The 12,671-nt window shown below is 38.5% G+C and overlaps 1 protein-coding gene across 2 annotated transcripts in view; it reads left to right on the forward strand.

Annotated features, from left to right (window-relative positions):
- The window catches only part of LOC132819714 (protein kinase C epsilon type), a 586,475-nt gene that overhangs the window by 351,180 nt on the left and 222,624 nt on the right, over nt 1–12,671 (forward strand). For both annotated transcript variants that reach the window (XM_060831385.1, XM_060831386.1), the window contains 2 exons: nt 7,175–7,209; nt 11,189–11,274. In XM_060831385.1, coding sequence (XP_060687368.1) covers nt 7,175–7,209; nt 11,189–11,274 — 121 coding nt within the window. The remainder of the gene's footprint in view (nt 1–7,174; nt 7,210–11,188; nt 11,275–12,671) is intronic.

The following is a 12,671-nucleotide window of genomic DNA, read 5'->3' on the forward strand; positions in this document are numbered from 1 at the left end:
TAGTGACCAAATATTTGGGTCCTTTATCCAACTGAATTATATAAATTTTAAATAACTGACTCTAATGTCCATCATATTCTCCCAAACAGAAAGTAACCCATTCATACCTACTTCTAATCTGCTTCCTGTTAGCCAACCAAACCGCTATGCATAACAGTGTAATGCCCTCTACACTTCTGCTCCTATTTACATATTAACTTTTGACGTAGCTCTTTATCAAATGCTTTCTGGAAATCTAAGTACAATGCAGTCTCTAGTCCCCTTTTACCTATTCTGAGTGTTACTTCTTCAAATAAACTCTGAAAAATTAATCAACCAAGATTACCCTTTCAACAAAACCACATTGATTCTGCCTGCTTCTTTTTTCTAAGTACCTCCTTAATAATAGATTACAACATTTTCCCGATGACAGATGTTGAACTAATTGGCCTGTCATGTTCAGTTTTCTGTCTCCCTCCTTCCTTGAATAAAAGAGTCACATTCACTATGTTACGATCTGCTGATGCCTTTTCAGAATCTAGGAAAGTGTAGAAAAAGAAACTAAGCCATCTAGCACCTGTTACAGCCAATGGCCTTGTCAGATTTTTTGTTCTAATAGTACTTTCATTACCCTTTTTAAGTTCTTTGCTTTTTCTCATGCTGTAATTTTCAATTATTTCTGGGATGATTTTTGAATCCTCTAAAGCTGCATTTCCTTGCCAGTAGTGTTGGAGGACTTACTACAATCCACTTGAGCTGGCAAATGGGTCTTTGATTACCAATCCGGCTGTGCATTTTTGAGGTGGGTGGTAAGAATTGGGAAAAATCCCACATCAGTTCATCCATGTCTAGAGAAGGCCAGGTTACTGGCCATTGCAGAGGCGAGGTATGTGAAGCAGTCAGAATGTTGTTGATGTTAATGGAACATGTGAATTAGGAGCCTATATTTCCAATCAGTAAGATCATGGCTGATCTGTTTGTATCAAATGCCACATTCCCATCTGTCCCCACTAACCTTTAATTCCCTTGCCTGCCAAGAATCTATTTACCTCCACCTTAATAGTATACATCCACCTCTATAGTAAGATAAAGGCACCTCCATTGCCTTCTGAGACTCAAAAGTCTCACAGCCCTCTGATAGAAAATATTTCTCCTCCTCACTGTCCTCAAAGGGCAGCCCCTAACTTTTGAATCCCTAGTTCAGGGCTGACCCACAAGAGGAAATATCCTTTTCATGTTGACATTGTCAAGGCCATTCAGGGTCTTATATTAAGTTGCTCTTAACTCTTCTGAATTCAAATGGAAACAAGCCCAATCTGCTCAATGTTTCTTCATAAAACAATGTGCTAATTTCAGGTCTCAATCTAGTAGACATTCTCTGAGCTGCATCTGATGCATTGACACCCTTCTTTTAATAAGAAAACCAAAACTGGACACTGTATTCAATTTGTGATTCAGCATTCCCCTGTATAATCGAAGCCAAAGATCCTTACTTTTATGTTCACTTCCTCTCACTGTAAAGAGTAGTGTTCTATTAGCCTTCTTAATAACATGCTGTGCCTACATAATAATTCTTGTGACATATGCACCAGAACACCTATATCCCCCGCACATTGGAATTCTGCAGTCATTCTCCATTTAAATAATACGGGTTTTATTCTTTCTGCCAGTGAATAACTTAATATTTTTCTGTCTTATAATCTATTTCCCAGATTCTTGCCCATTCAGTCAATTTATCTTCGCTGGTTTGTATCCTCTTTATATCTTATTCACACCAAACCTTCCAACCAATCTTTGTGTCACCAGCAAATGGAAGGTTTATTCTCTATACCCCAGCTCATAACTTTGACCTTCCTGAAGTGGATCGCCAGTCTAGCTTCTTGCAGATCCATGAGAGCTACAAAAATATTGATGACTTATTTAGTCTAAAAAAAAATACACGTCATCCTTGCTGTTGTCTCTCTTAATGTGGCTTGGAATTGTATTTTCAATAAACAATGAAGACATTAAACGTTTCGGAAGAAAACCAACAAAGCAAATTATTCATATGTTCTAATCTTTCTCATTTGTTCTCATGATGTACAAAGAACTGACAAGTTTGCATTTATTCCCATCCTTCATTACTTCAAGAGGCTGGCAGTGATTCTTTAACCAGTGCAGAAGCAATTAAATCGGACATTGGAGTATTAAATTACGTGACTGTTAACTAGAAATCTGTAGTTGCCTTTAAGTATACAAATTTAATCTGGTGGAAGAATTCATGCATGTTCAAATCTAAAGTGTCAGTAGCTTAAATAACTTGTAAACATAATTGATTGTCTGTATGAATATAGGAAGTATGGTTGGTAAATTTGCAGATGACACCAAAATGGATGGTGCAGTGGACAGCGAAGAAGGTTACCTCAGAGTGCAAAGGGACTTTGATCAGTTTGGCCAGTGGACCGAGGAGTGGCAGATGGAGTTTATTTTAGATAAATATGAGGTGCTGCATTTTGGTAAGGCAAAACAGGGCAGGACTTATACACTTAATGGTATGGTCCTGGGGAGTGTTGCTGAACAAAGAGACCAGTGAAGAAGGCATTTGGTACGATTGCCTGTATTGGTCAATGCATTGAGTATAGGAGTTGGGAGATCCTATTGCAGCTGTACAGGACATTGGGGAGGCCACTTTTAGAATACAGCATTCTGGTTTCCCTGCTACAGGAAAGCTGTGAAACTTGAACAGGTTCAGAAAAGATTTACAAGGATGTTTCCACACTTGGAGGATTTGAGCTATAGGGAGAGGCTGGGGCTGTTTTTCCTGGAGCATCGGAAGCTGAGGGTAACCTTATAAAAGTCTATAAAATCAAGATAGGGTGAATAGCCAAGTTTTTTCACCAGGGTATTTGAGTCCAAAACTCGAGGGCATATGTTTGAGGTCAGAGCAGAAAGATTTAAAAGGGACCTAAGGAACACACACAGAGTGGAGTGTGTATGGAATGAGCTGCCAGAGGAAGTGGTGGAGGCTGGTGCAATTACAGCATTTCAAAAGCATCTGGATGGGTATATGAAAAGGAAAGACTTAAAGGGATATGGGCCAAGTGCTGGCAAATGGGACTAGATTAGGTTCGGATATCTGGTTGGCATGAACAATTTGGACCGAAGGGTGTGTGTCCATACTGTACAGCTGTATAACTCTATGAATTGTTTAATTCTTTAATTAATCACTTAATCATTAATTTCCTCATTTTGTAGCTCTATTTAATATGATAATTGCAGATTTTTATTTTAATAATGATATTGCAATGTAACACTGAGCAGCTGTGAATAGCAAATCAAATTCTCCTCTGATTCATGCAGCTGGGACATATTTCACGTTTTTGAAGAAAAAGAACTGGAGTGTTATAACACCTTCTCAACATTTAATTAGGATTTTGTTTCAAATGGCTATTACATAAGGGCATCCCACAGTTTTAAGGTCAAGCAGACTAGCTGATCCCTGCTTCGATTGTTGGTTTGTGTGAAACCACTTGATCTCATGAATACCATAATTGCATACCACCAAAGGAGACAAATTCCATTTATGTTACATAGTCAATATAAGAATGCCTCAAGCTACTTCACATGCATTTAAACCAAGAAACCCAAGAGATTGAGAACTGAGACCATAATGCTTGTTGAGGATTCAGGTTCTGAGGAAGGGCATTTTAGGAACAAGAGAAGGGTTGGATTTGGGAAGCAAGTTCTAGATTAGGACCCCCGGTTGCTGAAGACTCTGTTGCTAACATTGGGGGTAAAGGGGCATGAAAGTGAGTTAACACCTGCAGAAAAAAAAGTGTTAAAGTGTACACATGCTGCAGATGTGAAAATGATTGAAATGATTTTGCGGAATGGTGAACCATTTCCAATGGGAGCAAAGGTTAAAGTATCCATTATCGATTGTCGCTGTGCCTTGGGCTTCGCAGTTGAGAGCAGATGACGTGCCTGACAATTGAATTCAGAGTTCAGGTCAGACTTCAGTCAGAAGATACAATGTCTTTTGCATTTCAAACAGCATTTCCTTGGAGGAAGGATATTCGCAGTCTAGAATTGCAGGTGATACACAAAGTACATAAAGCTCAAAGGTTTCAGAAGGTATCCCATACAATATGGTAATTGGCAGATTCCATGCAATCATGGCAATACTTCTTAAAAATGTCATGTCATGGGCATTTTTTGAACAAGTGAATCAATAAGTTAATAACATAAAAATAATTTTCTGATCATCGACAAAGACTGTTTTCGTTTCAAGGACAATGTCTGCTCAGGGTCATGTATAAATGCCATGGATTTTCATGTGCATTACGCAGGCCAAATCTAGGCCTGCAGATCATTGGACCCATGAGGTAGGACATTCCATGAGATAGTGAGATTTGGAGTGGAATATTTGCTTGCCATTCTTTCCTTCTCTGCCATCAGTCTGCCTCATAGAGTCATAGAGGTGTACAGCACGGAAACACATCCTTCATTCCAACCCGTCCATGTCAACCAAATATCCCAACCCAATCTAGTCTCACCTGCCAGTACCTGGCCCATAACACTCCAAGCTCTTCCTTTTCATGTACCCATCCAGATGCTTTTTAAATGTTGCAATTGTACTTGACTCTACCACTTCTTCTCACAGCTCATTTCGTACACAAACCACCCTCTGCGTGAAAAAATTGCTCCATAGGTCTCTTTTACATCTTTCCCCTCTCACCCTAAACCTATGCCCTCTAGTTCTGGACTCCCCCACCCCAGGGAAAAGACTTTGTCTATTTATCCTATCCATGTCCCTCATGATTTTATAAACCTTTATAAGGTCACCCCTCAGCCTCTGACACTCCAGTGAAAACAGCCCTAGCCTATTCAACCTTTCCCTCCAGCTCAAATCCTTCAACCCTAGCAAAATCCTTGTAAATCTTTTCTGAACCCTTTCAAGTTTCACAACATCATTCCGATAGGAACGGACACCAGAATTGCACACAATATTCCAACAGTGGCCTAACCAATGTCCTGTACAGCCGCAACATAACTCCTGTACTCAATACCCTGACTAATAAAGCAAAGCATACCAAATGCCTTCTTCACTATCCTATACACTGGGGGACGCTGCTATGAACCTGCACTCCAAGGTCTCCCCAGGACCTTACCATTCAATGTATAAGTCCTACTAAGATTTGCTTTCCCAAAATGCAGCACCTTGCATTAATCTAAATTAAACAGCATCTGCCACTCTTCAGCCCATTGGCCCATCTGATCAGAATCCCGTTGCAATCTCAGGTAACTTGTTTTGCTGTCCACTACACCTCCAATTTTGGTGTCATCTGCAAACTTACTAACTATACCTCTTGTGCTCACATCCAAATCATTAATATAAATGATGAAAAGTAGTGGACCCAGCACCAATCCTTGTGACACTCCACTGGTCACAGGCTTCCAGACTGAAAAGCAACCCTTCACCACTACCCTTTGTCTTCTTCCTTCAAGCCAATTCTGTATCCATCATTAAAATGTTTCATTTCAAAGCATGAGGCATCTTGATAGAAAAGTCATTCTAAACTATTTATTCGAGTCTGTGCCTTGTTTATAATGTTAATGCTGCTGCATTTCAAAGAGTATTTCAATGTCTTGAAGTGTTTTCTTTGTCCAACCCTTCATCACTGGTATTTGGAATGTTGAAAAACATAACCTGACTGGGGAGATGCTTTTCAGCACCTGAGCAGTTTGAAGTCTGTCATACTTAGCTTTGCTTGAGTTCTGCCAGAATGCTTGTGGAATTGGCTTCCAGAAAGGCACTAGCTTTTGTTTGATGAAGAAGAAAGTCAGCTACTGAACAATTGACACTGTTCAGTAGCTAAACTAAAACTCTGAAGTCTGAGTTAACCATTTGACAAGATAGATCACAGCAGATATTAGTCGTTTCATTCTGCACAAAAGAACTTTTCAGCAGGTAGAGTTTGGGAAAAGTTCAGAAGGGAAGCCTTGGCATGATTTTGGCTGGGACAAGACATTAGTTGTTGAATCTACATGTATTACAGTGATGATTATACAAATGGGTTTCTTACATTCTGTGTCAACTCCGAAAGGGATAGACTGGAAAATCCAGAACTAAGGGGCAAAGTTTCCGGTTAAAGTATTTGTCACTTAGAACAGAAATGAATAGGAAATTATTCATTCATGAAGTTGTGAATCCTTGGAATTCCTTATGTGACTTGGTTGTGGATGTGCTACCATGGAGTAAGGTTAAAAATCACACAACACCAGGTTATGGTCCAACAGGTTTAATTGGAAGCACTAGTTTTTGGAGCGCCACTCTTTCATCAGGTGGTTGTCCTCAGGTGAAGGAGCGGTGCCCCGAAAGCTAGTGCTTCCAATTAAACCTGTTGGATCATAACCTGGTGTTGTGTGATTTTAACTTTATACACCCCAGTCCAACACCAGCATCTCCAAATCATGACTACCATGGAATAGATTATAGGGGTAACGATCTGAGAAAGGAATTGAGGCCTGATCGGATTAATGGGAATGCAGGCTCAAGAGTTGTATGGTCTGCTCCTGTTCTTATTTCTTCTGTCCTTTGGCCTGTTAGTCTTAATTAAAATGGAACTGCCAGCCCCTGTGAACCTCCTTGTCAGCATAGATCCTTGTTACAAAGCTGTATAATCAAATTAATTGGTACATAGAACCCAGGAGCCATAAACAACGAGTATCACTCCATTTCCATATAACTGAACCCTGAGACCAAGGATAGTCAAATTGTTTGATATTGAAATCTGCATTACTCTCAGTGCAATCTTAATGTACCAGTGTGTTCCTCTAGGAAGGACCATACAAAAACATTGTGCAAATGGTTCTCAAAACTATGCAAATGTAAGCTCTTAAAAGCATAGAAGTTACTTAAAATACAAACTACAGTAAAAGGCAACTTAGTTTTGATTTTGTGTTGTCATTTTTAATATCTTTGAATTAAAATCACAGACCCAATCACAGATAGCTCTGACTAGCAGCACAATATTCTCAAAATAATGAGAAATCGACCCTAAATCTGAAATGTTGACAATTATTAATGTATCTTAGAGCATGTTGTTTGTGTCACATTGCAATTGTGTTTTTGATTGTATTTTTGAAAATCAGTGTGTGAGTGACAATAACCAATAGTCTCACCATTCCCTATTTCTTCTGTGCTTTGTTACAGGGGAGTAATAGGTAAACAAGGATACCAATGTCAGGGTAAGAAATGAGTTTCAAATATCTCTGTTAAGGTTTATTGTTTTAACATGTTTGATGTTCTCTACTTTTTTGATGTTCTCTTTCTGTGGACTGTCCAATGATTTACAACAGACGTGCAATAAAACAGTAGATAAACATAGATCTCTGGTTGGCCACACTTGAACTTGTAAAATTCATCACTGAGTCATTTTAGTGAGAAATCGTGTAGCAACTGTACTTTATTAATGCATGAAACAGGCTGCACAGCCTTGAAAGCCTCAGCGGATTTGTTTATTTTCACCAAAAGAACACGAGTGAAGGGATTGTTCGAATGTCTCTGATACATTTTGTGCTTTGAGCCCAAATGCCTGAAGGAGCTTTTCACTGAGCCAAAAGAGTGACTTGGAGACATCATTCGTATATGTTTTTAGCATGTGTGTTCCTGCTTATCTGAATAGTACAATTTTCCAACTCTTCATGTGGGATCTTGTGGGATGCTGCTAATGCAAAGTCAGGAGTCGACAGCACCAGGTTATAGTCCAACAGGTTTATTTGAAATCACAAGCTTTCGGAGCACTGCTCCTTAGTCAGGTGAAGTGGAGGGCAGTGCACAGTCACAATATATCGGCAGGGAGAAATGGCAACATAATTCCAGGTGTTTAAGAGTGTCAACAGATAAGTACAAATAGTGTGAGTGGAGGGATGACATATGATCCGATTCATTCAGGCAGAGAAATACTGATACCTACTGATGCTATTTCAGCCATTTGGTTTGTCTCTAATGTCATCTTATTTTTGATTATTTGTAATAATCTCTCTGCCTTAATGAATCGGATCATAGGTCATCCCTTCACTGGTTATTTGGCTGTTGACACAGCACTCACACCATTTGACACTTTTAATCACCTAAAAAGACTCGCTATCTAGCCTGTTGACACTTTTATCACACTGTTTGTAATATCGTTTTGACACTCTTAATCATCTGGAATTATCTTGCCATTATTTCTCTGTCTATATATTCTGTGCCTGTGTACTTCCCTTCACTTCACCTGATGAAGAAGCAGCGCTCCAAAAGCTTGTGATTTCAAATCAACCTGTTGACCATAACCTTGTGTCGTATGAATTCTGATTTTGTCCACCCTGCCCAACACTGGCATCGCCACTTCATGGCTGATGCCAATTGTCTAAAAATTAAGAGTATATTTTTTCACAAGTAAATTATTTCTCAATTTGCTTTCAACAGAAAGTGAATGTAAAGATTCTATAATTGCAGCCCTTCAAGAGGCATTGATAAGATCTGCTGTCATGAAGGAAATTCTGAACTGTTTTGTGCAGTTTCTGAAGGCTTAACATTTTGGGTCCACTGGCAAAAACATTAACCTCCTGAAGTAGTGTATTGGCGGAGTAGGTCATGAACCCCGTGTCATCCTTCCTGCTGCTGCATGCTTTTCCCTGAGGGGAAATCTAGTTGTATCATTGTAAATCCTGTAGGCACCAGCTGTTTGATGCTGAGATGAGTTTGATATTGAAATATTTGTGGAAATCTCCAAAATGCAACCTGCTACTCAATACTGCTGGTAAGAATCAGCTCAATTGGAAAATGTGATTGTGCCATGCTACATCATCATCACAAAATATAGTTAAAAACACTTTTAAAAATAGATCATTTTGAAAACTCAGAACAAATTAACCACTTGACATTATTAAGATTAATGCATTACTGGGCAGAAAGGATCAGTCATTGAATGAATCTATGTACAAAAGTCTATCAGTCATCCAATTTTTCAATAACAGGCTAGTTTATATGCGTTTTAAATCATTTAAAAATTTGGTTGGTAGAAATCAGTTTATTCAGCTCTTCAGTACTTACATACAATTGTCCAATGAATATATGAGAATACTTCTTAAGAGCAAAGAGTTTGTGTTATTGATAACAGAGAATTGAGAAATCCAGAGAGACTAGTTAGCAAAGATTGCTTTGGCAGACACATTTCACATTTTTTGCTTTTGGCTTTGTACATACAACAGATGTTGGAAATTGACCCTAAATCTGAGATGTTGACCAATGTCAGTAAAACATTTATTCTGTAGCATTATAAATGAACTGATGTAGCAGCAGATCTCTGTCTTTACACTTTGAATACCTTTGTGTCATTACACCAATGGGAACATTGGATGTAATTACAGCCTGTGCAGAATGTTGTGCACAATTGTTCAGTTTCAGTGAGTGCACAAACAAAGATTGTTTGACTCTCATCTTGCTCAGGGTGTGTAACGTTTGATGGATTTTTAAACATTTTGGGAATATTGAACAAAAGTGTATTATTATATATGTACAGTACTGCACTTCTATTTAACAAGTTTTAATAATGAAGGAATACTGTCAAGAAAATAACATGAGGTTGAAAAAAAGTACATAGTGAATCAGGTATGAATAATCATCGCTAAGCTAAGTATAATAGTGTTAGAATATCAAAAATGCAACTTGGGCTGCATTAACCCATTCATAAGATTAGCTCCTTCAAGTAATCTAGAAAATGCCAATTTTCAGAGTGCAAACCTTCTGCTTGTGAATGGACCAAATTCCATTAGACATACCATATGTACTCATATAAAAATCAATCTCATGTAAACGTTAACCCCTTATTTTTGGCTAAAAAATCTTGTATTTTCCAGACATCTCGTAAAATTTGACTTTACTATATCACATTATAAGGGTAAAAAATGAGGTCTGCAGATGCTGGAGATCACAGTTGAAAATGTGTTGCTGGTTAAAGCACAGCAGGTTAGGCAGCATCCAAGGAATAGGAAATTCGACGTTTCGGGCATAAGCCCTTCATCAGGAAGGGCTTATGCCCGAAACGTCGAATTTCCTATTCCTTGGATGCTGCCTAACCTGCTGTGCTTTAACCAGCAACACATTTTCAACTATATCACATTATAAACCTCGTACAAAGGAAACTGCATGTTACCATTAACCCATTTAAATGACATTGCATTCATTCATTCATGCTGGTAACTCTACTCACTGCTCTTTGTTTACTACATTGCATCTCTGTTCATTCATTCACAACTCTCCTTTGCTCACTTGGTTTACTACAGCACGTTTTGATTCATTTACTCATTCAGTCAGACCGACACTAAGAGTATTGGTACTTATCATGTTTTGTTCAACATACATCCAAAAGTTAATATCGTTAAAACATTAATCATTTTAATTGTGCCATTGTATCTGAATAAAAGTGAGATATATTAGCTGCAAATATCTTTAACTCTTTGACAAATTTGTTAATATTGCTAATGTTCATTGCATATGAGAGTAAATGGGAGGCAAGTAGAAGAATTTGGAGGGAAAGTTCAAGACGCTTACAGATCCAGAATTTAATAAATGTTTAGTTTTAAGTGTGCCATTATACCAAGCCATGAGGATGTTGAACAGTGTGATTTTGCAGGATTTCAATGATTCTTTGATATGTTAAATTTTCGTACCGGTATGTATAAATAAACTTTCCTACCAGTAACTCACTCTTGTTTCTCTTGCTTTTATCTTTACCCTAATTCATTGTGTCTGTCTTCTTTACCCGGGATTACTTGAACGATCAAATCAACTTCTGCTTATAATATGATATTTCAAATATGCAGCATGTATTTCAGCCCCTCAAAACTAGTGTCTGTGTATTAGTCGCCCCTATAAATTGAACCTTTAAAAATAGACTAAAAAAATTTGACTTTTCCATGAGTGTATATGGTATCTCTGGATATGTCTAGATGCAGTTTTGCCAACAGAATAATAATAATGCTGACTAATTTTAGATGTTAAAAGAAAAAAGACAGAAGAGATATCAGATATATCAGAACCTTTACTGACAATTTCAGTTGGAGGATTTAAGCTTGTTTTTGCTTTTATCTTGTTGCACTTCTCCTTTCTCAACTTGATTAGTATTCGATGAAGTTTAAATCTGACACTGAATTAAAATGTTTCATTTATTTGAACTTGCAGTCTGTACCTGTGTAGTGCATAAGCGATGTCACGAACTTATCATAACCAAGTGTGCTGGTTTGAAGAAGCAAGAAGCACAGGATGAGGTATATATTTTGAATTCTGCAATTATGTAGAAATGTAGAGTAGACCACTCATGCGGTTGAGCCTGCTCCGCTATTCAATATGATCATCCGACTCAGTATCCTGTTCCTCCTTTCTAAAAACCGATGTTTTCAGTCCTAAGAACAATATCCAAATCTGTTTTGAAATTCTTCAGTTACCTGTGGCAGAGTGAAGAAATTCTCTGAGTGAAGAAATTCTTCCTTATTTGTCTCCTAAAAAGCTTATTACCCCTTGACCTTGGACTTTGAACCCAGGTTCTGGACTCCCCAGTCATTGAGAACTACCTTTCCTGCATCTACCTGACCCATCCTAGTTAGACTTTTATATGTTTCGGTGAGATCGCCCCTCCCCCCAATCTTCTAAACTCTAGGCAATATCGTCCTAACTAATTCTGTTTCCTCTGAATCTACCATCTCAGGAATTAATCTTCTTTGTGCTCCTCCAATAGCCAGAGCATCCTTCCTCAGATAAGGAGATTAAACTGAACATAATACTCCCAAATGTCATCTTACCTCACACAGTTTCAGCGAGATATCCCTGCTCCTGTACTTGAATCCTCTCACTATGAAAGTCGACATACCATTTGCTTTCTTCACCACTGTTGCACCTGCAGAATTACTTTTAGTGTTTGGTGAATGAAGATACCCAGATCTCATTGCACTTTCCCATTTCCCAAGCTATCATGATTCTGATAATAATATTCCTGCCTGTTTTTGCGACCAATGTGGATAGCCTCACATTTATCTATATTATGCTGCAATCTCCATGCATTTGATCGCTAACATAATTTGGCCAAATCACACTGAACATTGCCTCCTAGTGATCTCTCATCCTTCTTAACCTCTCTGTGGCCTTTGGCACAGTTGAACACGCAATCCTTCTCCAGCACCTTGAAATCATCTTCCATTTGGGTGGATCGGCCTTGTAGTTTTGCTACCTTTATACCATACTCTGAAAAAGATGTGTAGTGGATTCTATTTCTCCTCCAGCGCCATTGCCTCTGCTGTCTCCCAAGAATCTCTTTTAGACTTATTTTCTCTTTCCCATCTACATGCTACACCATCGGTAACATCATCTGACAGCAGGTTGATTTCCTCATGCATGGTGAGACACGCACTCTCTCACAGCACCAACTCTCCCCTCACTGCACTGAATTCATCCAGCTGCTTTTCTGACATCCAGTACAGGATTAGTATAAGTTTTCAACAACTAAATATTTGGGGAGATTGAAACAACTGTCCTTGCTCCCTGCCAAAAACACTATTCCCACAGCCACTGACTCCAGCCCTCTTTCTGAAAACTGGATTGAGGCAGAACCAGATTGTCTACAATCTTGGTGTCATATTCAACCATGAGTTGACATTATAACCACATATCG

Source organism: Hemiscyllium ocellatum, chromosome 10 (assembly GCF_020745735.1).
Source record: "Hemiscyllium ocellatum isolate sHemOce1 chromosome 10, sHemOce1.pat.X.cur, whole genome shotgun sequence".
Classification (NCBI taxonomy): Eukaryota; Metazoa; Chordata; class Chondrichthyes; order Orectolobiformes; family Hemiscylliidae; genus Hemiscyllium; species Hemiscyllium ocellatum.